This window comes from Scyliorhinus torazame, chromosome 4 (assembly GCF_047496885.1).
Source record: "Scyliorhinus torazame isolate Kashiwa2021f chromosome 4, sScyTor2.1, whole genome shotgun sequence".
Classification (NCBI taxonomy): Eukaryota; Metazoa; Chordata; class Chondrichthyes; order Carcharhiniformes; family Scyliorhinidae; genus Scyliorhinus; species Scyliorhinus torazame.
The window spans coordinates 116,749,126-116,775,128 of NC_092710.1; the positions used below are offsets into that span (position 1 = coordinate 116,749,126).

The following is a 26,003-nucleotide window of genomic DNA, read 5'->3' on the forward strand; positions in this document are numbered from 1 at the left end:
GTGGTAGTGGGTAGGTCTCTTCTCCCTGGGTGAGGCTACTCGATGACCGTTATATCGGATCATGCTCCGCATTTTCTGGACCTGGTGTTCTAGCCGGGCGGCTCTCAGAGACTTCTGTGGAGACTGGACACAGCATTGCTCGCGAACAAGAGATTTTATGAGCGGGTAACCTCTGCCATTGGGAAGTATTTTGAGTTCAACAAGAATGAGGCGTTCTTGCCTTCCACGCTCTGGGAGGCCCTGAAGACTGTAGATGGAATGGGAGGTGGAGGGGCGGGGGGGGGGGGGGGGGGGGGGAGATAATCTCTTTTAGGGCACATAGGGATAAATCTGGGAAGGTGGAGAGACAGAGGTTGGTGGACTCCATTCTTGAGGTGGACCGCTAGTACTCGATTGCCTCAACGCAGAGTTACTGGTGGACAGAAATAAGTTGTGAATGGAGTTTGAATTGTTGCATACTTGAGGGGGACCTTCTATGAGAATGGAGAGAAGGCCAGTTGTCTGTTGGCTCACCAGCTGAGGTAGCCTCTTGGGAGGTGGGATAGTTTCTGCCCCAGAGAAGGTTAATTAGGTGTTTGAGGTCTTCTACTGTGGGTTGTATGAGTCAGGGTCTCCAATGGAGGGTTCAGCAATTAGACAATTCTTGGATGGGTTGACCTTCCCGGAGGTGGAGCAGGAAAGAAACCAAAGAAAAATGCTGGAAAATCTCAGGAGATCTGGCAGCATCTGTAGGGAGAGAAAAGAGCCAATGTTTCGAGTCCAGGTGACCCTTTGTCAAGGTTTTGATACATTCGGGGTGGCACTGGTCTGGAATCTCAAAGTTGATTGCTGGCAGTAATGCAAGAGCTATTTTCAGAGCATATTTCAAACACATGATAAATCCCCAAAAGACTGCAGTGCCTACTACTCTTTATTTATTTTGCCAGGTAACATTAGGAAATAAGGTGAGTATTTGCCCTACAAACAGTTAGTTTATGTCTCCACCCGAGTCCATGGATAAGGAGTTGCCTTTGTTAAACTAGCACAGATTTTCATTATCACCACTCATGGTTATTTTTGTTCATTTTTGCCTTGTTTCTACCCTGTCCTCAAAACACAAACATTAGAGTAAGCATAGCACACACCAAGGTTGAGAGCCAGAGCTCAGCTCTGGATATGAATGCTAAATGAATCATAAAAGGATTGGAACTTTCTGCTCCTTCCCTCCACCAGTTCTCCCCGTCGGCTTTAACTGTAGGATTCATTCAAACTCCTCCCTGTCCCTCCACAATCCTGACTAGTGATAATATTTTAAAATACTTCCATTTTTTGAGTTTTCCAACACCAAACCTAGAAGGAATAAATAATCACTTTATAATTTTACAAAGCAATTACAGGACAGGAACAGACCCTTTGGCCCAACAGGTCTTTGCTAGCATTTCTGCATGTACCTCTTTCCACCTACTGTCATCATTTCTGCCATCTCATCGGTGAAGGGGAGACACAGGTTAACAGTTAATGCAATTCATCAGTGGCCAAATGGATTCCACTCATCGACCATGAGCAACTGAAAGGTCATAGTTATGCCAATTCAAAGATTGGAGTGTACTTTGATTTAATCATTTAATTCACAACTCATCACAGTCATCTCACTCCATCAGTATATCCTTTTATTCCTTCCTTCCTCGTGTGTATCTGGCTTGCCCTTAAAAGCATGGGAGCGATTTGCTTCAACCACTCCATGTTTAGTGAGTTCAACATTCCAAACATTCTCTGGGTAAAGATTTTTTTTAAATTTCCTAATGAAGGGGCAATTTAGCGTGGCCAATCCACCTACCCTGCACATCTTTGGGTTGTTGGGGTGAGACCCATACAGAGACGGGGTGAATGTGCAAACTCCACACGGTCCATGACCCGGTGCCGGGATCGAACCCAGGTCCAGTGCTAACCACTGCGCCACCGTGCCGCCCTCAGGTAAAGATGTTTCTTCCGAATTCCCTATTGGATTTATTAGAGACATTCTTATAATGGCCTCTAGTTTTGAATTTCCCCACAAGTTAAAATATCTCTATGCCTACCCTATTGAAACCCCTCATAATTTCAAAGACCCCTACTCAGTCACCACTTGGCCTACTCTTTTCTGCAGAAAGGAGCCCAGCTTGTTTAATCTTTCCTGATAGATATAACAGCTCAGTTCCAGTATCAATCTTGTAAATATTTCTTGCACCTTCACCAGTGTCACTATAATCTTTGTATCATATGGAGACTGTGCACAGTACTTCAAATGTGGGTCAATCAAGGTTCAATATACATTTAAATTATATAATGTGGCCGCAGCTATGGAATACAACACAAGATCATCAGCAATGATTTGAATACATCATTCATAAGCATCCATCCAGCTTTCTGATAATATTTGAGAATCCATTTTGGAAGATTAGACTTTCTAAGAGAAACACTATGAATGAGGGACTATTCAGTTATTCCTTTCTCGTGACCTTGCATCAGCTTTTACCCACATCTACTTGTTGGTCAGAATGATCGAACCGAAGAACACGTGACCCTACTTCTCTTCTGGGAACTCAGAACATTGGGGAAGTCCAATCAATTTCAGCTTCAGCTGTCTGGCTGAATAAGCAGGAATGTGACCTTTATAGTCACATGAAATGACATTGTCATTCACAGCCATCCAGTTTTCAATGGGATAGCATTTGATTTTGAAAATGAAAGTGTACATTCCCACTTCACGAAACAAAGCAATATTCAACATTTAATTCTGAATAATTCTACTGGATTATTTGCTCCAGTTTTATGTCCCCATTGCTACTCTCTCTTTAGAATTCTATGCTTTGTCACTGGTTTGATTGCTTCATTTAGACCCGAGCTCCTCCAATTTACACACAAGAGGTCACTGGTAGTTCTGGTCTCACATTGGGTAAGAAGTCACATTCTTCTTTCATCCCGTAATTTATGTTCTCCATTCTGAGAGCGTGAAACATCATCTGTTTGCATTGCATCTTTCTGCTGGCTGGAACTTGTAACATCGAGAGATGACCAGGCATCAGAGGTGCCCTTTAAAAAATGAGAAAGAAAATTAATCCCTTCCACACAGCATAGAATATTGGCCCTTCATTCCTGTCCTTAGAAAGAGCTATCCGATAAGATTGTCTCCTGACTCTTTCTGTATAGCCCTATAAAGATTCCGGGCTAGATTCTCTGTTTGAGAACCCTGTAATAGGAAAACTGCTACAGGGGCCCCTGTAATTTGGAGACCCAATCCTGCTGCTGAAAACTGCATGTAATCAGCTTCTGAATGCTGAACCTGCCAGTGTTTGTTTTAGAACTGCCAGGAAAATTCAAAGTATGCTAATCAGCCATTCGGACCAAAGTTGCAGCCAAATAGGCATGTTAAAATGACATCCACTTAACACCTGTTTTCAATCTTTCACCAAAATAACCCCCGCTATCTCCTTCAACATTAAAAAAGGTATATCCTCTTTTTAAAGTAACTAATAGCAAAGATACTTCCAATCAATTAAGAACATCCATTGTAAATAAATTGATCATCAGATATTTGTTAAAGAATGTCACAAGGTGGATTTTCAAAGGTGGTGGCATTGTTCAGAGATTGGGCGCTCATGTAGATTGCGGCAGAAATATGCAATCAGCCAGATTATTTCAATGCTCTCTGATCAGATAATTTATTGTATTCTGCTTAATCTACAGCTTTGGCCCTACTAAGGATGCCAGAATAATGGAAAGTGGGAGGATATTTGAAGATAAATGGTCACATGGCAAGGCAAACATTTGTAAACTAGTCGATCATCTAACGCAGCACTCTTGGACAAAATTAAATTGCTCTTGTTCTCTGTACCTATCTTTCCTCTTCATAGAGTCATAGAGGTTTACAGCATGGAAACAGGCCCATTGGCCCAACATGTCCATGCCGTCCAGTTTTTATCTCGAAGCTAGTCCCAATTGTCCACATTTGGCCCATATCCCTCTACCCATTTTACCCATATGACTGTCTAAATGCTTATTAAAAGACAAAATTGTATCCGCCTCTGCCTCTGGCAGCTTATTCCAGACACTCACCACCCTCTGTGTGAAAAAAATTGCCCCTCTGGACCCTTTTGCATCTCTCCCCTCTCACCTTAACCCTATGCCCTCTAGTTTTAGACTCCCCTGCCTTTGGGAAAAGATGTTAACTATCTACCTTATCTATGCCCCTCATTATTTTATGGACCTCTATAAGATCACCCCTAAACCTCCTACCCTCCAGGGAAAAAAGTCCCAGTCTATCCAGCCTCTCCTTGTAACTCAAACCATCAACTCCAGGTAGCATCCTAATAAATCTTTTCTGCACTCTTTCTAGTTTAATACTATTCTTTCTATAATAGTGTGACCAGAACTGTACACAGTATTCCAAGTGTGGCCTTAGTAACGTCTTGTACAACTTCAACAAGATGTCCCAACTCCTGTATTCAATGTTCTGACCAATGAAACCAAGCATGCTGAATGCCTTCTTCACCACCCTGTCCACATGTGACTCTACTTTCAAGGAGCTATGGACCTGTACTCCTAGATCGCTTTGATCTATAACTCTCTCTACCATTAATTGAGTAGCTCCTGCCCCAATTCAATTTACCAAAACGCATCACCTCACATTTATCTAAATTAAACTCCATCTGCCATTCATCGGCCCACTGGCCCAATTGTTCAAGATCCCGTTGCAATCCTAGATAACCTTCTTCAATATCCACAATGCCACCAATCTTGGTGTCATCTTCAAACTTACTAACCATGCCTCCTAAATTCTCATCCAAATCATTAATATAAATAACAATAACAGTGGACCCAGCACTGATCCCCGGAGCACACAGCTGGTTACAGGCCTCCAATTTGAAAAACAACTCTACAATCACTCTTTGTCTTCTGTCGTCAAACTAATTTTGTATCCAATTAGCTTCCTCACCCGTGAGATTTAACCTCATGCAACAACCTACCATGCGGTACCTTGTCAAAGGCCTTGCTAAAGTCCATGTAGACAACGTCGACTGCACTGCCCCCATCTACCTTCTTGGTTACCCCATCAAAATCTCAATCAACTTCGTGAGACTTATTTTCCACTGACAAAGCCATGCTGACTGTCCCTAATCAGTCCTTGCCTGTCTAAACGCCTGTAGATCCTGCCTCTCAGAATACCTTCTAATAACTTACCCACCTTACCTCCCTTTCTTTTTCTGTTTGCCTCAACACTTTCTGTTTCTCTCTTTGACTCAAACACTTTCCCTGATTCTTATGTCTCTTTTTAAGATTTTATTCTGTGATTATTTTGATTTGATACGGTAATGGTTCACTGCTTGGTGGTGAAGCTATCTTAATTTGGCCATATTTCCAGATTCCTTTTGTGTTCACAACTTTGCAGGATAGAATCCCTTGCGATTCACAATCCTCATTCATCCTCTTGACCTTGGGCAAGGTTTTCCCCCCCCTTTCTGCCTCAACACTATCCTGTTTGGAACAATTCACTATTTCACTTTCTGATGACTCAGTTTTCCTTGTCCAAACTCTCAGATTATACACTAATTAATAAAAAGCCATCTGTTCCTGCACAATTTTGGGAGACTGCCAGGTGTGTACTGAGATGTCAAAGAGGGATTAATTTCTGCTCCACTAATAGCCACCATTTTCTGCTCGACAGCCTTGTGACTCATCTCTTTTGTGGATAATTCACTTAAAAATGTGGATTATCTCCTGGTTTTCAGAAAGTAGGTTTAAACACAAAGCAATAGTATTTTCTCTAAAATAAATAAAAGCACAACACCCCATCCCCAATGGCTGGGCCCCAAATGTGTGAAATTCACAATGGGCGCAATTCTCCGGAAAGATTTCTAAGTGCGGTAGCGAGCGGGAACTGCCGCAAGCTTCCCGGCGCTCTGCCCAGCCAGGCAAGCAATGCTATTCAGCGTTAATTGATCCACTTAATAAGGCCCCATGGGCTTCTCGGCGCAAATTACTCACCAGTCGACTCACAGGGACCGCACTCGCCAGCCAGCCACCCCCCCCACCCCCCGCCCCCCAACAAAGTCGGGCAGCACATACACAGCAGTTGCACAGCCATGGCGCCAAGACGACCAGCCCCAAGATTAGGGGATGCAGACCTGGGGAGGCTCCTGGATACAGTGGAAGCCTGGAGGGATCTCCTGTTCCCTGAGGGTCCCAGAGGGTGAGCCACAGGGCAGGCAGTGCAGCCTGCAACGAGGTGGCGGTGGTCGTAAGCTCGGGGAATGTGATCAGGAGGACTGGCCTCCAGCATCTCAAGCAGTTCAACGACCTCCACTGGGCAGCACGGGTGAATTGACACCAACCACCTCCCCCCCCCCCCCCCCCCCAGGCCTTTCCACCCCCACGCAAGCATTCACCTTCCAGCCCTCCATATGTCCCGCAACCCTCACTTCATCCCCCTTTTCTTCCAATGTACTTAATGATCTGTTGAGCTGCTTGCAGAAAAATACTTTTCACTGTACCTCGGTACACATGACAATAAACAAATCCAATCCAATCACCCTTCAACCCCCCCCCACCCTTCCTTCACACCCCCACCCTCCCACCACCATGAATCACACGTGCGACTAACTATGCCCTCTCTGTGTCTCCGCAGGAGATGCTCTCCCACAATCGCCGGGAGAGGGCCCAGACTGGCAGAGGGGTGTGGACATTAGAATCCTCACTACCTTTGAGGAACAGGCCCTGGAGGTGAGTCGGGTGGCCGAGGATAGGGTAGTCACCAACGCGGAAGCTGGCAGTTGCCGCAGAGGTGAGGATCCACTGGGTCCCACCCGGAGGATCTGTCACACGTGAGTTGTTATTGTCCCATCCCTCCCACTGACCACATGTCCATTCTCCCGCAGGTCCTCCAGCCAACAGCGATGGCCCATCATGGGTGACTCCTTCCCCTGCCTCCCAGGAGGAGAGCTCCAAGGATGCCACGATCGATGCGTCACAGCTGTCACCCCCCACCCTCCACCAGCGCAGATGCACACATCTCAGTGGGAAACGTTAGTGGACAGGCTTTTGGGGCACAATCTGGTGAGCATCACACAGTTGCTGATGCACATCAGGTGGAGTCAGGAACCCCCAGGCGAGACAGCAGTCCGAGGTCTGCTGGACCCAGGTCCCAGCCAGATGCTGATCCTCTGGAACAGGGTTACCTAGAGCTGAAGGAGACACTAAGTGCGGCCAGGACATTCAAAGGGAAATATCAGCGACAGGTCCATAGGAGGAGTCCCAGAAGGTACAGGTGCAGGAGATGTCACCGGCAATGCGCGGCACCAAGGTCAACACTGCTAGGGTGGCGACTGCAGTGGAGAGCCTGGTGCACGACCTCAGCACCATTTGTGGAGGTGTCCAAGGCGTGATGCAGTCAGTTACGGCCATGGCTGAGGGTCTCAGCAGAATGTCCAACTCGCTGAGGGCTGTGACCAAGTACCAGGCTGACCTTGATGAGATGCAGGACTGACATCTCCTGCTCTCAGATGGGAATGGCCGAGGCACTGCAGAGCTTATCCCAGTCACAGGTGGGCATTGCCGAGGCACTGCAGAGCATGGCCCAAACACTGAGGAGCATCGCTGAGGGCATCGACCCAATGGTGCAGACATAGAAGAGTTGCCAGGGCTGGCAGAGCCAGATGACGCAGGGGCAGCCATGGCTCAAACCAGGAGCCTAATGGGCACCGAGCAGGAGGAGAGGTCGCTGGGTGCCAACCCGGACCCATCCCATGGAGTGGTGATGCTGGCCACCAGCTCTCTGAGTTCCACCCCGTCAATGAGGCCACGTCTCTGAGTCAGCACACGGGACAGGGCGGCACGGCTGTGCATGTGCCATCGACAAGTGCGCCGGGACTCTCCGGCCCCAAAGACCCAGAGGACACCCGCCTTGGGCTTCGAAGGCCACGGGACGTGGTAAGCAGCTGGCTGCCTCCACCTCGGATGTGCATCCTGGAGACACACCTAGGCGTAGCGGTAGAACAAGGAATGTTAAGTTTGTTGAGGATCGCTGAGGGCACCAGGAGAGCAGGAGAGGGGGGGGGGGTTGAGGGGCACCATCGGGAGAATGGGGCATTGTTGGACACCTGTGACACATTAAAAACCCTTGACCATAAGCAGTATAAAGCCACTGTCACTTTGTTCTGCAATGCAGCTCGACCTCTGAACCCTTGGCCCATCTCCCCAGGCATCTCCCCCTCCCCTTAGCACTCTCCCAGTCTCCGGCCGTGGACACGTCCCGGAGCTGTGTGCCTTCCCCTGGGTGTTCGGATGTTGGCTGCTGCATGTGTGGTGTTGCCTCCTGCCATGTCCAGGCACACTGTCCAGGCATCAATTGTGATTGGAATGCTAGGCAATGACTTCCACACGCTCCATGGCACGCCCACTCATGGGGATCCACTTACGTTGTGTAAAGTGCCCATTTAACCACAATTTCCAATTCCCTCAAAGCAATAGCCAGAGGCCTTGGCGGTCGGTGGGGGTTATGGGTGGTCGGTAGGGCACACAAGCAGGGGCTAGGATTTCCCCCGGGACGGATACACATGATCCAGGGGTTGGCATGCTGGTGCGTGGATACCCCTCGCAGTGCCTCCCCCCACTATGCATGGTGGCCCACCCCTAGTTGAGCACTGGGGCTGCAGGCCCAGCATCACCAAACTCTTTACCTGTGAGCAAAGGTGGCTACTCACCTCCTCAGCTCCTCGCAGAAGCCCTTCCGCCAGGTTCACATTTAAAAAATCGGCGCCAGCATGGCCACTGGCTGGGGATGCCGATGAATCACAGGAGGCCGTTGGATATGGGGTTGCACCCGTTAATTGTATGGAAATAGGGCTTAAGTGGTGATAATTGGTTTCTCGCCACGGTACGGCGAGATCCCGATTTCTCCTATGGAAACGGCCAAGTTGCATTGCAAACTATTTGGCCCCTGCTGCGGTTCTTGTTTTCAGCCTCTTCCGCTATTCACCAGCCTTGTTGCACTCGAGCGAGAGCTCAGCGAGGCTTGAGAATCACGCCCAATATTGCATGAGGTGGATACACACAATTATCCTTGGCATAGTTTCATCTGATTATGTCCTGCAATCAGTTATTAAACAGTGATAATGCTGAGCGCAAAACTATAGATATTTCCCAGGCACTAAGGGCTTGCACTTGATGAGAACACGAGGGCATTGCACAACCTCTAATTTTTAGGCACTCTGCAAATACCTCAGGCTGCATGCACATTTCTTAATGACCTTGTTTTGCCCATCATATTGGGTGAAGACAAACTACAGGGGTCCTTTCCCCGAATGTTCCCCCTCCTGAAGAGATTCCCAGCTCAATATGCAACCCCCCATCTCACCCCACAAGTGCTCATCTCCTTCCCCATAACATCAGGCCTTCCCTAACTCTTCCATGACTAGAACCCTGAATGTACTTCCCTGAGATTTCACCCCAGTCCTCTCCACCCTTCCCCATTGAGTTGTCAGACTAGGTCATCATTACAGTTAGATCTGAGGCATTCTAAAAGCCATGGGAAACTCCCAATAATAGCTCAGCATTGTAGAGCATGGACTCAAGATTTTCCAACTGCACTGTAGGCCTTGGTATAGGAGTTGGAGAGGAGCAGAGATATCATCGATTCACAGGGGTCAGGAGACACTCCAGACAAATTTTTCAAAGGCAGTGAAACCACGGGGGTGATTCTCCGAGCCCCGCGCCGGGCCGGAGAATCGCCGCACCTGCTCCACGATGCCGGTGCGCGATTCTCCGAGGTGCGGAGAATCAACGTCATTTGCACCAGCGCGTTTGGCGCGGCGCTGCCGCTGCCGCCGGATGAGCCGAGCGGCCGTGCGGATACGACAGAGTCCCGCCGGCGCCGTTCACCCCTGGTCGTTGCCGGCGGGAACTCCGATGGGGTCTGGCCCATGATCGGGGCCTCTCTCTCCCCCCCCAGGATTACTTTCCTGCGCGGCCGGCACCTGAACACCGACGCCATGTTGAGTCGGGGCCAGCGCGCTTAAGAAGTCCCCCGCACATGCACAGGTTGGTGTGGCCCAACTGCGCATGCGCGGGTTGGCGCGACGTCCATTTGGCACCGGGAAGGGAGGCTGGAGCGCCGTGAACCACTCCAGCGCCTTGCTGGCCCCCTGTGGGGGACAGACTAGCTCGTACCCGGGCCCGGTTCGCACCATCGTGAAACGCGACGGCGTTGACGACGGCACGAACACTTGGGCTCCATTTGGGAGAATCGCCCCTCACATAGTTGCGGCGATCAATACCAGGAATCTAGCCCTGAGGACCGGGAAGCAGTGTTGGAAACGTTTTATGACATGATTGAACAGGGACATTGAATGTATCTTTAAATGTTACATCCCACCAATTGGATTAATGCTCTCTCACACACTGCTCAATGCCCACACTCTCATCACTCACCTAATAATAATCGCTATCCACCATCGCTCATATTTAACATTCACAGCTTTACCTCACCCTGATACACTTAGCCCTGCAGAATGTCTCACACCTATATCTTGTAGCTTGCACAAACTGTCAGCTATTCAGTCATGACAGCCACATCATCCAAACGCTTTGCAGCTCATTCACTGATATTTCACTCCCTCTTGCAGGACAAGATGGCACAAACCACAGACTGCAAGTGCTAACCAGAGGGAACAGACACTGCTGCATGTCCTTACCCTGGTGGAAGAGAAAATGGCAGCCATTTTGTTTGTGCCCATTCCTGAGGCTGTGATCAGTGGCAGGTTGAAACCATCGAAGTTGACAGTATTCTGCTGCCTAATCCTCCTCGCATCCCATTTCCCAAATCATCCCACAATCACTTCTGACTTACAAGCTGCAGGAGGTGTAAAGGTGCAATTCTTTACTTCTAGGATTAATATTTACCTTTACTTCCGTACTTTCTATCCAAGGGCTTGCCGAGCAAGATTAAAATATATTGAGTTCAGACATAGCAATGAAATAAATTAGCAGTGTTCATGCCTCCAGGGATGCCTGCTGAATTATATAAAATGCCTGCATCAGAAATAGCTCTCATCTTAGTCAGAGTAATTCAGCAAACCTTTCCTGCAGGCTATCTCTGCAACACATGGCAGGAATATTGATCTTGTTAAAGGACAATAAGAACTCCTTTAACTGCAAATCCTGCAGGATTAACTAAACCATTTTGCAGGATCAGAAACCAGTGGCTGAAAAACTGTTACTGTACCCAGAGACTCAACAATTGGATGGTGCTGAGAAAATATTGGGTTGATAAATTGTGTTGATTATTGCACTATACTCACCAGATATATGGTCCCGATGCTGAGATAACCTAACTTGGGTAATGTTGTAGCCTCTAGTGGTTACTCTCCTATTATTGGCTTTAAAAAAAATCAACCCTGCAAGTCAGAAACTAAAATAGAAAATGCTAGATAACTTAGCAGGTCTGTCGGAGATACTCATGTCAGATGTAAACCCATCCGCAGGGCTGGAAAGTATTACAGATGATCAGAATCTAAGGAGAAAGAACTTGAACTTAGATAGCAGCTTTCAAGACCACTCATTAGGCTCAAAGTACAGTGTGCAGTTTCTGGTCCCCACACTATAGGAAGGATGTGATTGCATGAGAAACGTTGCCGAGGAGATTCACCAGAATGTTTCCTGGGCTGGAGCTTTTCAGCTATGAAGTTGTTTTGCTTAGAGCAGAGAAGGGTGAGGGGGGAACCTCATTATGTACAATACTTTGAGGGACATAATAGAGGGTGATGTGTTGGGCAGGTAGGTTCGATGTGGACTGCACTCGATGCAGGGAAGCTAGAAACAGACGTCTAACACTGGAGAAGATCCAACACTGTTTTATTCAATGATAGAACTGATATACATATTCAGCTGTGGGGCGACACTATACTGAACTGACTGGAGACCTTGTAGTAGCCTGACCAGACTTACTAGCTACCGCATGGTGTTTGCACTTGCTAGCTCGTGGACTCTGACTGTCTTCAGTGGCTGGGTCCCGAGAGAGCGGGAAACCTAGTGCCCTCTGGCTCTATAGTGGTAGTGTCCTGTCTGGTGATTGGCTGCACTGTGTTGTGTGATTACTGGTCACCGTGTGTGTCAATCACTGCCTGTCTGCATCTCATTATATACATGAGTGGATATTATGACAGGGGGGTCAATGACCAGGGGGCACAGATTTAAGGTAAGGAGCAGGAGATTGAGAGGGGATTTGAGGAAAACCTTTTTCACCCCGTTGCTAACTTTGCCTTAGTTTAATTGCTCTGTTATATCACCTATGCTCTTGAGTCGCCAGGTATCTTTATGATACCGCCACGTGGTTCAAGTCCGAGTAATGATCAATAATCCAATACACCAATTGGTAAGATTTAAATCAAAGCATATTTATTATACAAAGTAATCATTGCTCATGTACAAATTCTATGTCTAAGCTACTTCTACAGCTAACAGGCCAATACTTAACTTGGAACTGGCCCACCAGGTCAGGGAAACGAATGACCTGTCGTTCGGGTTCTGAGCCTGCGGGATTCGAAGTTGGTACAGATTGGTAGCTAGGAGTGCCTATCTCGTAGCGAGCGTTGAAGTAAGACTTACTGGATATCGGCGGCGGCTGAACCGGTCACTGTCAAGGGTTGGTTCGCGTTGCTGAGTGACCCGGTCAAGAAGAACGATTTGAACTTGAGCTTAATTCTTATAGTCCCCAGGGGCTTCCTGCCTTTCGGGGTTCCAAGTGATTGAACATTGTCCCAATCACTTGGTTCGATTTTCTCCAATGCTGGAGCGGTTCCCTGATCGATGGGCGGTCCAGAGGTGGTCGTTCACCTCCCTTTGTGTAGGCTTCTGCTGGTGCCAAAGAGTCTGGTTTTGCTTTATGTGTCTAAATGTTGCGCATTGTTCCCGGGGCTTGCTCATTAGTATGCAGATGGCTGGTGTTTTGTTATGCTGATGGTTGCCGGTATCGATCTTGTCTGGCCTTTCCAGAGGTAAATACACACTCAACCTGCAGCTGCTCGTTTGTGTCCTGTTGGCTGACTTTCCCATCAGCCTTTGCGTTCGCCATTTTAAATCGGGAGTTAGCCATTTTAAGTGGCTACATTCCCTCCTTGTGATCCTAACGCGAAGCGTGAAGGATCACATAACTATGTTGCTTTCCATTCCCTGACCTGGGGGGGGGGCACTTCCTTCATGGCCTCTGCACTGACCATAGCTATGCAAAAAATCTTTATCTGACAATTCTAAGGGCGCTATGTCAAACAGGGACATGCATTACAAAACAATAAACTGGGAACCTCTAACTATTTTTAATACACTACACTCACTTAAACATTTCATCATCCTAACTTCCTCAACCATACAAACAAAATTATAGCATTTTATACATCGGTCTTCCTGGCTTGGCAGTCAAGCTCAGGATTGTACAATTTGCTCATGAACAGTTCTGTACATTTCTTTATTTACAATAAACGCAAGTGAATGCACTTTATTATAGATCGCGGGGGTCGGGGGTCTGGACGTATCCGAAAATAGGGGATCTGATCCTGTATACCGGGGTTCGAGCGCGGTAGACTCTCCTTCTCCATTTCTGTAGACGCATAGTCTGCACTATGCAGCAGAGTATCACTAATACCAGTAATGTTTCTATTACATAGGACAGAGAGTACCAGGTTATAAACCTGGCACACCAAGATGATGTGGTGTCGCTGGTGACTGGGCTCTGGGTACTGCGGGGAAGTGAAACATTAGCGGCTGGGGGGGCTTGAAGTCAAGGGGTTCGCGTTCATTCGCAACCAAATGTCCATAAAGATGATGATCCATGTGAAGGAAGTCCTCATGGCTCTTCTCTTTCCTTTTCTTTCTTCTCTTTTCCGGTCCTGGAGCTTCTGGAGTTCTGTGGAAACAAGCATAGTGTCTGTAACTATCTTGGTTTAATATCTTGTACGATAGTGTGTCTGTCCTTTAGTGCCAATTACTCCCTTTATAATTGGTCACTATGTGTGACTCCCTCATTTTTTTTCAAAAATCGAATTTTAAGGACAAGACACACTTCCCAATAATGAACCAGTGCGAGCCGTCTCGCAGACTGTGCAATTTACCATCCAAATGTTTCACGATGTAAATAACTTGTGGTTGGCAACCTAAAAGTTATCTAAAACAAAACAAAACTTTTTGAACGAAAAGTGCCAAAATGAGGTGCGTATGGGCCGCGACGGGTAAGAGTTGGATGGAGTCCCCGGGTAGGACGGCTACCAATTCCGTGTCTCTCCTACCCAAGTGTAGTTGACCAGAGGGGGGGTTCCCAGGCAGGGCGGGTCCCAAGCCGTTTCTCCACTGCCTGAGCAACCGACAAGAACGGGCAAGAAATGTAGTCATTGTGGTGGGGCTGCCGTAGTGGTTCTATCTTTCGAACCAGAAGGGCAGTTATGAGCGGACGTCTGGTTCCTTAACCAGTCTTTGCAGACAAGCTAGTTCCGCTGAACTAGTGTCCGGCAATAGTGAGTCTCTGTAAGCAAGTCCTCAGAGGTTTCGGCCGAATAGGCGTGGGGCAGTGAGAAAAAAATTCTCCTGTCGGACATACAACATTTAACAAACTTACAAACAACATAAAACATTCTGCAGGTTCCATCAGAAAGGACACCACTTCTCCAAAGCGGTTCCTTTTAAAACATCATCTGGACACCTCAGTTCTCGGTTGCGAACAGGGTCGCAAAGGGGTTCTCGGTTTGGGAGTCAGACCCAAGGTCGTCATCTTCTCCCGGGTGCCAAACTCTTGAGTGTATCAGGGCTGAAAGGGCAGCATGGTGTGAGGTGGGGCCGCTCTCGTCGTTGCGGACGAGTCGGAACGAGTTATCTCGGTGCCAATAGTTGGTGTCTCGCTGTGTGGGGACAAAATCGGGGTCGTCAGTGTGGTTCGGTGGTCGGTGGTGGGGTTTGTTTAGGAAAGTGATCATGAAGGGATCACTTGGATCGTAGTCGGAATCGCTGGGTGTGGGTCCTGTTGCATGGGGATAGTAGGGAGGCGTGCTGTGGCTATTGTCTGAGTCACAGTCACTGTCTCTGCTGCTGCAGTCTGTGGGCGTTTCGGGGGGGGAGTGTATATTTCGGGGGTGGAGTCGAGGTCGAGTCCGTGGCTGGGCTGGACGTGTTGGGGGATGGTAGGGTTACGTTGGCTGTGGGCGGGGCGAGGTGTGCTGCGTCGAGCATGACGTGGTGTGCGTGGTTCGACTGTGTTCCATATGCCTTCAGCTGGTTTATATGGAACCACGCAGTCTTACCGTTGGGGTACTTTATTTTAAAAATGGAAGGGCTTACTTTATCCTCAATGGAGTACGGACCCGAGTATTTTGGTGACAGGAATGTGCTGGGGTTATATACAGAGAGCATAACTTGCTGTCCTATACTGTACTCAGTCGCATGCACTGTCTTGTCGAAACAAGCCTTGCTCTGTTTCTTTCTGGTGCCCAATTTTACTGCGGCTGCTAGCTGAGCGTTTTAACATTCTCCACCAATTGTTCTACTGCTTTCTCGTGTGTGAGGGCCGTCACTTCGGGGCTGGTCAAGTCTAAACCTAATAAATATTCTGTGCCTTTCATGGGGCGTCCGGTCATGAGGGCGTGTGGGGTGTAACCTGTGGAAGTGGAAATTGTGTTACGTATAAACATCAGCGCAAAAGGGAGAACTGAGTCCCAAGTGGTGTTGTTCTGCTGGACTATTTTTCTGAGGGTGGATTTTAGGGTCCGATTCATGTGCTCCACGATACCACTCGACTGTGGGTGGTATGCTATGTAGAATTTTTGGGTGATGCCAAGTATCATGAGGGTGTTCTGCATGACATGTCCCGTAAAATGGGAACCTTGGTCGGATTCAATGCTGCGGGGGAGTCCCCATCTTGTAAAGATGTGGTGGGTCAAAATCTTGGCTGTGGTTTTTGCAGTGTTTGTGCGGGCTGGGAATGCTTCCACCCATTTCGTAAATGTGTCAATTACCACAAGTACATATTTATAGCCATTCCTGCAAGGGGGCAATAGTCCTATAAAATCGATCTGGAGGTTAGTCCAGGCGCCATTAACGGGTCGGGTGTTGAGCCTTTTTGGCATATCTGGCCGGATTATTCTGGGCACAGATAAGACAATTCTCGATGTAATGGTTTACATCTTCCTTTAAATTCGGCCACCAACAAAGCTGCTTGAGATGGGCTGTAGTGGGATCGATTCCCTGATGTCCATGACCATCATGGAACAAACAAATCAGTTGATTCCTGTCCTGTTCAGGAACCACATAAAGGGTGTCTTTTAACACCACACCGTCATGTGTGGTCAGTGCATTTTTAAATCTCTCATAGGGAGCTGGATATTTTCCTTTTACAATCACCCGGAGATTGCTGTCCTGCTTCTGGGCCTCCACTAGATCCTCGATCTTTATCTGTGAGACCTGAACTGCACTCACTGGTGCGCTTTCGGGGGGTGTCCAAAGGTATCCATGCCTGGAACCTGCTTTAGCCAGTGCGTCGGCTTTCACTTTCCAGGGGGGAGGAACGATGGTGACTGCGGACTTTGATTATCCCAAAAGTCCTGTTCTGGGCTCTCTCTAAAATATGACGGAGCAATGGGGCTGAGGGGAGGGGTTTTCCGTCTGCGGAAACAAATCCTCTTGCTTTCCACAGGGGCAGAAATTCCGTGAGGCTGTTGCAGACGTAGAGGCTATCCGAGTATATGTCTGCTGGGCTGGGGAACGAATCTGGGTGTTCCACTATATACGTGATGGCCGCGAGCTCTGCTGCCTGCGCGCCCAAGTGGCCTGGCAGTTTTATTGATATTTCCTCAAGGGCGCGTCCCTGCGCGTCCTCGACATATATACCGCAACATGTTATGCGCAGCCCATCCAAGGCTGTGGAAGATCCATCCACATAGATCTTTATGGGCTCACATGTGTCCGCGTGCTGGGGGCTCTGGGTTGAACAACCTATCTTTCTGGGGGGTGTTTTAGCGGTAAAGGAGCCTGTGTTGTGGTGTGGAGAGATGATTTCGCATTCATGGGGGGTTCCGGGGTACTGTAAATTGTCGGCTGAATAGGTGTTTGTCCTTTTAACAGCGATGTCCCGTCCCTGCAAGAGAAGGGTCCATCTCGCTGCTCTAATCTGGCTTACTGTACCGTCCTTGAGTCGTCCGTCCAGTAAAAGTTGGGTGGGGGTGTGTTCGGTGAGAATTGTAATGGGGTTCAGTCCGGTAATATATGAAAAATACTGCACTGCCCAAAATACTGCGAGCAGGTGCCTCTCACAGGCTGAAAATCCCTGCTCCACAGCATCTAAAATTCTGGAGACGTAAGCTACGGGCCTTAACTGGTCGTGCCATTCCTGCAGGAGCACGGCTGAAAGGGTGCGGTCTGTGGTCTATGGCGTAAGGGGAAAGCGGGTCTGGAACTTGTAGTGTGGGGGCTGCTATGAGTGCCTGTTTTAAAGAGTCCACAGCATCCGTATGCTGCGGAAGCCATTCCCAGGGAGCTCCTTTCTTTGGGAGGTCTGAGAGGGGCGCTGCCTTGCTGGCGAAACCGTCAATGTGGTTTCGGCAGTAGCCAACCAGTCCTAAAAACAACCGGAGGGCTGAAACGTTCTGGGGAAGGGGCAATTTAGCAATCGAGTCAATCCTTTTATGCTCGATCTCGCGTTTACCATGTGTGATAATTGTTCCCAAATATATCACATTTTCTTCCAAAATCTGGGCCTTTTTGGGGTTGACTTTACAACCTATTGAGTGTAAGAGTTCCAGGAGTTCGGACAGAAGCTCAATGTGCTCTTCCTTGGTGTCTGTCTTCAGTAGTAGGTCGTCTACTACTGAACCAGACATTCGGGGCGAGAGAATTTGGCTAAACCATTTGCCAGCTATCGGTGGAAAATGGAGGGGGAGTTGTGGAATCCTTGTGGCAGGCATGTCCACGTGTACTGCTGTGCTTTAAAGGTGAAGGCAAATTTGTACTGGCACGCCTTTGCCAATGGAATGGACCAGAATTCATTACTGACGTCCAAAACCGTAAAGAATCGGGAATTGAGTCCCTGTTTGAGCATGGTCTCGGGACTTGTTGCTACTGTGGGGGCTGCTGCGGGGGTGATTTTGTTGAGTTCCCGGTAATCGATGGTCGGTCGCCATGATCCATCGGGCTTTCTCACTGGCCAAATCGGGGCATTATTAGTGGAGGCTACTGATCTAAGTACGCCCTGCTCTAATGAGCTTTCTATTACCTTGGAGATTTCTCCCTCTGCCTCTTGGGGAAATCCATACTGTTTTTGGGGTCTCGGGTCAGGTCCTGTTATTTGTACGGAGCCAGTCATCCGTCCACAGTCGTGCTTGTGGGTCGTGAATGCTGCCCTGTTCTTTTCCAGAACTGCCCGAACCTGCTTGTCCGCACTAAGCATGGTCGATTGAACCAAAATTCACCTACTGCGCTAATTTTGTTCATGCACTCTCCTATGATGAGCGGTGCGGGGGCTCTTGCGGATTTTGCCATCTTCCAGACACACTGGTTGACTGGATTGAATGAAAGATTATGGGAGAAATGGTGTACGGGCCGGAGAGTGGAGCTGAGTCCACAAAGATCAGCCATGATCTCATTGAATGGAGGAGCAGGCTCGAGGGGCCAGATGGCCTACTCCTGTTCCTAGTTCTTATGTTCTTATGAATTCATGAAATCGATTCCCAGAATGTGTTCTGCTGTGTGGGGCAGATCGATTAAAACTACGGGGTGCTTGGTGGTGATGTTACCGATTTGAATGGGTACAGGGGCTGTAATGTGTCCCTGCTGTGAGTGGCCTGTAAAGCCGCTGAGGGTGATGGTGGCTGTAGTGGGCCACGTGTCTTTTTGAAACATGGTGGAGGAATTTATCATGGTGCGGGACCCTCCTGTGTCCCATAGAAATTCGATGGGCTGTCCCTAAATATTCGCTGCAACTACCGGTCATCCAGATCTATCCCAAAGGGTGTCGCAGACCCAACTGGGGGAGCCCGTGCACCGTCAGTCCGTTCTGGTCAAGTCCGTCTGATCTGAACAGGCGCTAACGCTATGAATGGGCTCTGTCTTTTTCTTACTCAGACTGCCCGTCTGCTGGGCTCTCTGTGGCTTTGTAGGGGCATTGCACTCTCTTGCAAAGTGTCCCAACTGTCCACAGTTGTAACACTCCTGTGACTTGGGTGGGGGGCTGTTCTTTCCCTCATTCACCCATGCGGGGTTCTGATGTGTTGTCTTTACTGCCTGCATATCTGCGCCGGCCTGCTTTTCCTCGGTATTCTTAACTGCGGGTTTACTTTGAACAGATTACTCCCAAGCGCGGGACAATCTTTTCACTACCCACTTCTCGTTATGGGCCTCCTCTGAGGGATCATAACTCGCGCAGGCTTTCTGTCCTGTTTCTGTGGCATGGGAGATAAGGGTGCGGGTCCATTTGGCCATGTTGTCTGGGGACAAATGGTCTAGGTCTCCAAAGACTGCTGCAAAGTTGGTCCACAGGCGTCCAGCAAACGCTGTGGGGTGCTTGGATTTCTTTTGCCTACATTTGTTGAGGCCATCTACGGGGTCACCCCGGTTATACTCGATCGCATTAAGAGCATTCCATGCTGCCACCACAGAACAAAGACAAAGCACATTCGACCACGCAAAGTGCCGGAAGCAGATTGCAGAGCTGCAATCGTTGTTTTCTGTTCAGAAAGGTTTTCAGGAAACCTTTGGAGAAAGATTAGATCAGGAAGACGGCCCTGATTGGGAAGAATTGAATGAAACAGCGCAGAGATATGTTCAGGGAACATGTGCGCAGGGAAAGCCTCAAAAGAGAAAAGCACCCCAACCCCCCACACAGCAGATAGTTCAGGCTCCAATGAACCCAGTCACCACCCACCGCACAGCCACATCGGACGATGCGGAATTTCTATACTCCACCCCTTTAACAGTGACCCAATTACGGGACGCGTGTGATAAGATCACACCGTTCCTCCCCACCTCAGACCCCCACCATTTCTTTGCCACAGTTAAGCATCAGGCGACCATGTACGGCCTGGATGAGCGAGAGCATATAAAGCTCACAGTTTTAAGTTTAGACCCTTCAGGTGCAGCAGCCCTTCCCGACCCACAGAATGTAGGAGGAGGCACCCTTGCAGAAATGCATACCGCGATCCTTTCCCTGCGCACATGTTCCCTGAACATATCTCTGCGCTGTTTCATTCAATTCTTCCCAATCAGGGCCGTCTTCCTGATCTAATCTTTCTCCAAAGGTTTCCTGAAAACCTTTCTGAACAGAAAGCAACGATTGCAGCTCTGCAATCTGCTTCCGGCACTTTGCGTGGTCTAATGTGCTTTGTCTTTGTTCTGTGGTAGCAGCATGGAATGCTCTTAATGCTGCCTTGAGGTCACTACACTGTTTCTGTAATGCCTCTACCTGCTTTTCCGTTTCCTCACGTACCAGGACTGCACGTTGCGTGTCCTGATAGGCCTTTTCGTATTGAGACTGGAAGCTGCTTAAGTGCGCCAGACAAGACTGGTGAGTCCTTTTGGCATCCTCTACCTCTACATCTTTTGCTGCCAACTTCCTTCTCAATTCCAAATTCTCCTTTTCTACCTCGCTTACATCGACCTTACTCATTCGATGTATGCCCTCAACTTCTTTCCGGAGCGTCCTAACGACCTCCTCTGTGCCTCGCAATTGTGCCAAGCAGGACACAATTGCCATCGGCTTGCGAACTTTCCCTAAGTTCTTTTTGTGGATCTCGCTCAGGTTCTCCCACCAAGTATGTCCTATCCTCCCGGGACCTGATTCCTCGTTGTCACAGAATTCATTCCAAAGGGGCCATCCTTTCCCTTTGAGATATTTCCTGATCTCTTCCCCCCAAATGGGACATTGTCCCACTCTATTGCTGCTGGTCGCTGCGACCGCAAATTCCTCAGGGTTTATTAGGCGCTGCATTGCCTGCATTGCCATCTTTCCTATCCGAATGCTTCTTTTAAATTTGGAACAGGGGAGCTAAGGCGGTTCTGTAAATACGGGTACGGCTTTCGCTACTTTCCGAAGTACAAACTTCCGACAGTTTTGACGCAACAAAAAAAATCTATCTGTTTTACCTTATCACCGTTAGTTACGCATGCATACACACACTTCCGAATTATGAGTATTGATCAGAACTACTTGAACACTTGTGGTTTTCTGTTTCCAATTGGATCTCTAATTCAAATTCTTGGGTTCTCCCGGAGTGGTTTTCCACTTCTAGATCGGGTCCCGTCAGGATGTCGCCAAATAATGTTGCTAACTTTGCCTTAGTTTAATTGCTCTGTTTTATCACCTTTGCTCTTGAGTCACCAGGTATCTTTATGATACCGCCACGTGGTTCAAGTCCGAGTAATGATCAATAATCCACTACACCGATTAGTAAAATTTAAATCAAAGCACATTTATTATACACAGTAATCACTACTCATGTACAAATTCTACGTCTAATCTACTTCTATGACTAACAGGCCAATACTTACCTCGGAACTGGCCCACCAGGTCAGGGAAACGAATGGCCTTTCGTTCGGGTTCTGAGTCTGCGGGTTTCGAAGTTGGTACAGATTGGTAGCTAGGAGCGCCTATCTCGTAGCGAGCGTTGAAGTAAGACTTACTGGATATTGGCGGCGGCTGAACCGGTCACTGTCAAGGGTTGGTTCGCGTTGCTGAGTGACCCGGTCAAGAAGAACGATTTGAACTTGGGCTTAATTCTTATAGTCCCCAGGGGCTTCCCGCCTTTCGGGGCGGACCCTGTACCTGGTTCCAAGTGATTGGACTTTGTCCCAATCACTTGGTTCGATTTTCTCCAATGCTGGAGCGGTTCCCTGATCGATGGGCGGTCCTGAGGTGGTCGTTCACCTCCCTTTGTGTAGGCTTCTGCTGGCGCCAAAGAGTCTGGTTTTGCTTTATGTGTCTAAATGTTGCTCATTTAGAGCAGCACAGTAGCATTGTGGATAGCACAATTGCTTCACAGCTCCAGGGTCCCAGGTTCGATTCCGGCTTGGGTCACTGTCTGTGCGGAGTCTGCACATCCTCCCCGTGTGTGCGTGGGTTTCCTCCGGGTGCTCTGGTTTCCTCCCACAGTCCAAAGATGTGCAGGTTCGGAGGATTGGCCATGATAAATTGCCCTTAGTGTCCAAAATTGCCCTTAGTGTTGGGTGGGGTTACTGGGTTATGGGGATAGGGTGGAGGTGTAGACCTTGGGTAGGGTGCTCTTTCCAAGAGCCGATGCAGACTCGATGGGCCGAATGGCCTCCTTCTGCACCGTAAATTTTACGATAATCTATGATAATCATTGTTCCCGGGGATTGCTCATTAGTATGCAGATGGCTGGTGTTTTATTATGCTGATGGTTGCCGGTATCGATCTTGTCTGGCCTTTCCAGAGGTAAATACACACTCAACCTGCAGCTGCTCGTTTGTGTCCTGTTGGCTGACTTTCCCATCAGCCTTTGCCGTTCGCCATTTTAAATCGGGAGTTGGCCATTTTAAGTGGCTACAACCCAAAGGGTGGTGGGAATCTGGAACTCACTGCCTGAAACCTCACATCATTTATGAAGCATTTGGATGAACACTTGAAACGCCGTAGCATACAAGGCTACAGACTAAATGCTGAAAAATGGGATTAGAAAAGATTGGTGCTCAAGACTTCCGGTGACGGGAAATGTGCTGAGTAGTCGCACATCAGGTGGCCCTTCTCTATAAGACAGGAAAATAGACACTTTTGACCGAATTTAGCCCACACAATCGGATGAAAACATCCCCTCACCCTCAACGTCAAAATATACATGGACACCACAGTGGCGCAGTGGTTAGCACTGCTGTCTCATGGCGCTGGGTTCGATCCCAGCCCTGATTTGTGATGGGTGGGAGAGACAACATAAAGGCGGCAGTCAAGATTGCGATGGCGTAGGCGCTGGCCGCTGTGCAGATGGCTCTCAACAGCATGGGAAAGAGACTGGAAGTCCAGGTGAGCACGATAAAGGAGTTGGAAAAAGCATCGATGGACCAGCGCGAACCTATCATCCCCCTGGAGGCTGAAATCAAGAGGTTGGTGGCGACCCAGGGGAGCCCAAAGGAAATGTCCAGGACCAATAAATTCGGTCCAGGCGGCAGAATAGCAGAATAGTGACCCCCCAGAGGGAATTGAGAGCAGGGACCCGACTGACAATGGGGCCCAAATGCTGGGCAACCTAATATAAATGGACAACTTTCCCAAGCCGCCAGAGATTGACAGGTTGCTCCGACCAAAACCCAAGGCGGGGGAGGAGGCGAGAGTAGTAATAGCTAAGCTGCACCAGGACCGGGAAAGGACCCTTCGCTGGGACAGACAGATGAAAGCTTGCAACTGGGAGGGACACAAAATCAGAGTCTGCCAGGACATTGGGACGGACCTGGCAATGCGCAGGGCAGAATTTAATCAGGCAATGTCGGCCCTATACAAAAACAAAATTAAATTTGGGATGCTGTACCCAGGCAGGCTATGGGTAACATATCAGGGCAAGGAGACTTCCGGGTGCGGCGATGACCAGCTGAGTCGCACGTTTCGGCAGCTCCCGGTGAAACGGACTTTTGGGCTCTTGATAGGAGCCCCAACGGCAATTTTGACGGCTAAAAACACTGTGCGGTAAACCAGAAGGGAATCCCCCCTGGATACGGATGAAAAAAGGAGGAGAAAGTGGCCGGATTGCAGTGGATCCTTTAGAACAGCGGCAAGGAAGGCAAGCAAAAACCAAGATGGCGTCGGAAGGTGGCAGTTTAACATGGGGCCCTGAACAACAAGAGTTCTTGAAATGCTGTGTGGAAGAGCTCAAAAAGGAAATGAAGAAAGAGCTGTTGGCCCCGATACTACAGGCGATCGAAGGGCTAAAGGAGGAACAAAAGACCCAGGAGCGGGAGCTTCGGGTCGTGAAGGCAAAGGCAGCCGAGAATGAGGACGACATACAGGGCCTGGTGGTGAAGACGGAGATGTATGAGGCACATCAGAAAAGATGTGTGGAAAGGTTGGAGGCACTGGAGAACAACGCAACGAGGAACAACTTGAGGATTCTTGGTCTTCCTGAAGGGGCGGAGGGAGCGGACGTCGGGGCATATGTGAGCACGATGCTGCACTCGTTAATGGGAGCGGAGGCCCCGGCGGGTCCATTGGAGGTGGAGGGAGCATACCGAGTGATGGCGCGAGGACCGAGAGCTGGAGAAATTCCCAGAGACATAGTGGTGAGATTCCTCCTTTTTAAGGACAGAGAAATGGTCCTTAGATGGGAAAAGAAAACTCGGAGCAGTAAATGGGAGAACGCGGTGATCCGCGTTTATCAAGACTGGAGTGCAGAGGTGGCAAGAAGGAGGACGAGCTTTAATCGGGCCAAGGCGGTGCTTCATAAAAAGATAAAATTTGGAATGCTGCAACCGGCAAGACTGTGGGTCACATATCGGGGGAGGCACCACTACTTTGAGACGGCGGATGAAGCGTGGACTTTTATTGTGGAAGAAAAACTGGAATGAGCGGGTTATTAAAAAGAACGTTTGAACAAAGTGGTGGGGCGAATGTGGGGGGTGAAGAGGGGGGTTAAAAAGGGGGGAAAGAGGAGTTTTATGTACTAATCCTGCGATGTGGTAACTTTTCTCTCTTCCACAGGTGGTGATGGGGGGAGGAGGGGAGGTGGAGGAGATGGGGCGTTGGCCATTGGTGGCGGGGCCAAGGGAGAAGCGCGGGCTTGGTTCCCGCGCTATGATAATCATGGCGGGAATAGAGAAGCAGGAAGGAGGGGGCGTCGCACGGTGCGAGCAGAGGTCACGGGGGGAAGCCGAGGTCGGCCAGAGTTTGCTGACTTCTGGGAGCAACATGGGGGGAGTAATGCAGGCGGGAAAGGCCCGGGGGACCGGATGGATTCCCAGTCGAATTCTATAGAAAATATGTGGGCTTGCTCGCCCCGGTATTGACGAGGACCTTTAATGAGGCAAAGGAAAGGGGACAACTGCCCCCGACTATGTCTGAAGCAACGATATCGCTTCTCTTAAAGAAGGAAAAGGACCCGCTACAATGCGGGTCCTATGGACCTATTTCCCTCCTAAATGTAGATGCCAAGATTCTGGCCAAGGTAATGGCAATGAGAATAGAGGAATGTGTCCCGGGGGTGGTCCACGAGGACCAAACTGGGTTTGTGAAGGGGAGACAGCTGAACACGAATATACGGAGGCTGTTAGGGGTAATGATGATGCCCCCACCAGAGGGGGAAACGGAGATAGTAGTGGCGATGGATGCCGAGAAAGCATTTGATAGAGTGGAGTGGGATTATTTGTGGGAGGTGTTGAGGAGATTTGGTTTTGGAGAGGGGTATGTTAGATGGGTGCAGCTGTTGTATAGGGCCCCAGTGGCGAGCGTGGTCACGAATGGACGGGGATCTGCATATTTTCGGCTCCATAGAGGGACAAGGCAGGGATGCCCTCTGTCCCCATTATTGTTTGCACTGGCGATTGAGCCCCTGGCGATAGCGTTGAGGGGTTCCAAGAAGTGGAGGGGAGTACTTAGAGGAGGAGAAGAACACCGGGTATCTTTGTATGCAGACGATTTGTTACTATATGTGGCAGACCCGGCGGAGGGGATGCCAGAAATAATGCGGATACTTGGGGAGTTTGGGGATTTTTCAGGGTATAAATTGAACATGGGGAAAAGTGAGTTGTTTGTGGTGCATCCAGGGGAGCAGAGTAGAGAAATAGAGGACCTACCGTTGAGGAAGGTAACAAGGGACTTTCGTTACCTGGGGATCCAGATAGCCAAGAATTGGGGCACATTGCATAGGTTAAGTTTAACGCGGTTGGTGGAACAAATGGAGGAAGATTTCAAGAGATGGTATATGGTATCCCTGTCACTGGCAGGGAGGGTGCAGGCGGTTAAGATGATGGTCCTCCCGAGATTCCTCTTTGTGTTTCAGTGCCTCCCGGTGGTGATCACGAAGGCT

General features: G+C 48.9%; 1 protein-coding gene across 1 annotated transcript in view; it reads right to left on the minus strand.

Annotated features, from left to right (window-relative positions):
• Positions 1-299: 299 nt before the first annotated feature.
• The window catches only part of LOC140411422 (pecanex-like protein 2), a 429,375-nt gene continuing 403,671 nt past the window's right edge, over positions 300-26,003 (minus strand). Inside the window, exon 35 of the mRNA XM_072500529.1 lies at positions 300-3,051. Coding sequence (XP_072356630.1) covers positions 2,923-3,051 — 129 coding nt within the window. The 3' untranslated portion in view covers positions 300-2,922. The remainder of the gene's footprint in view (positions 3,052-26,003) is intronic.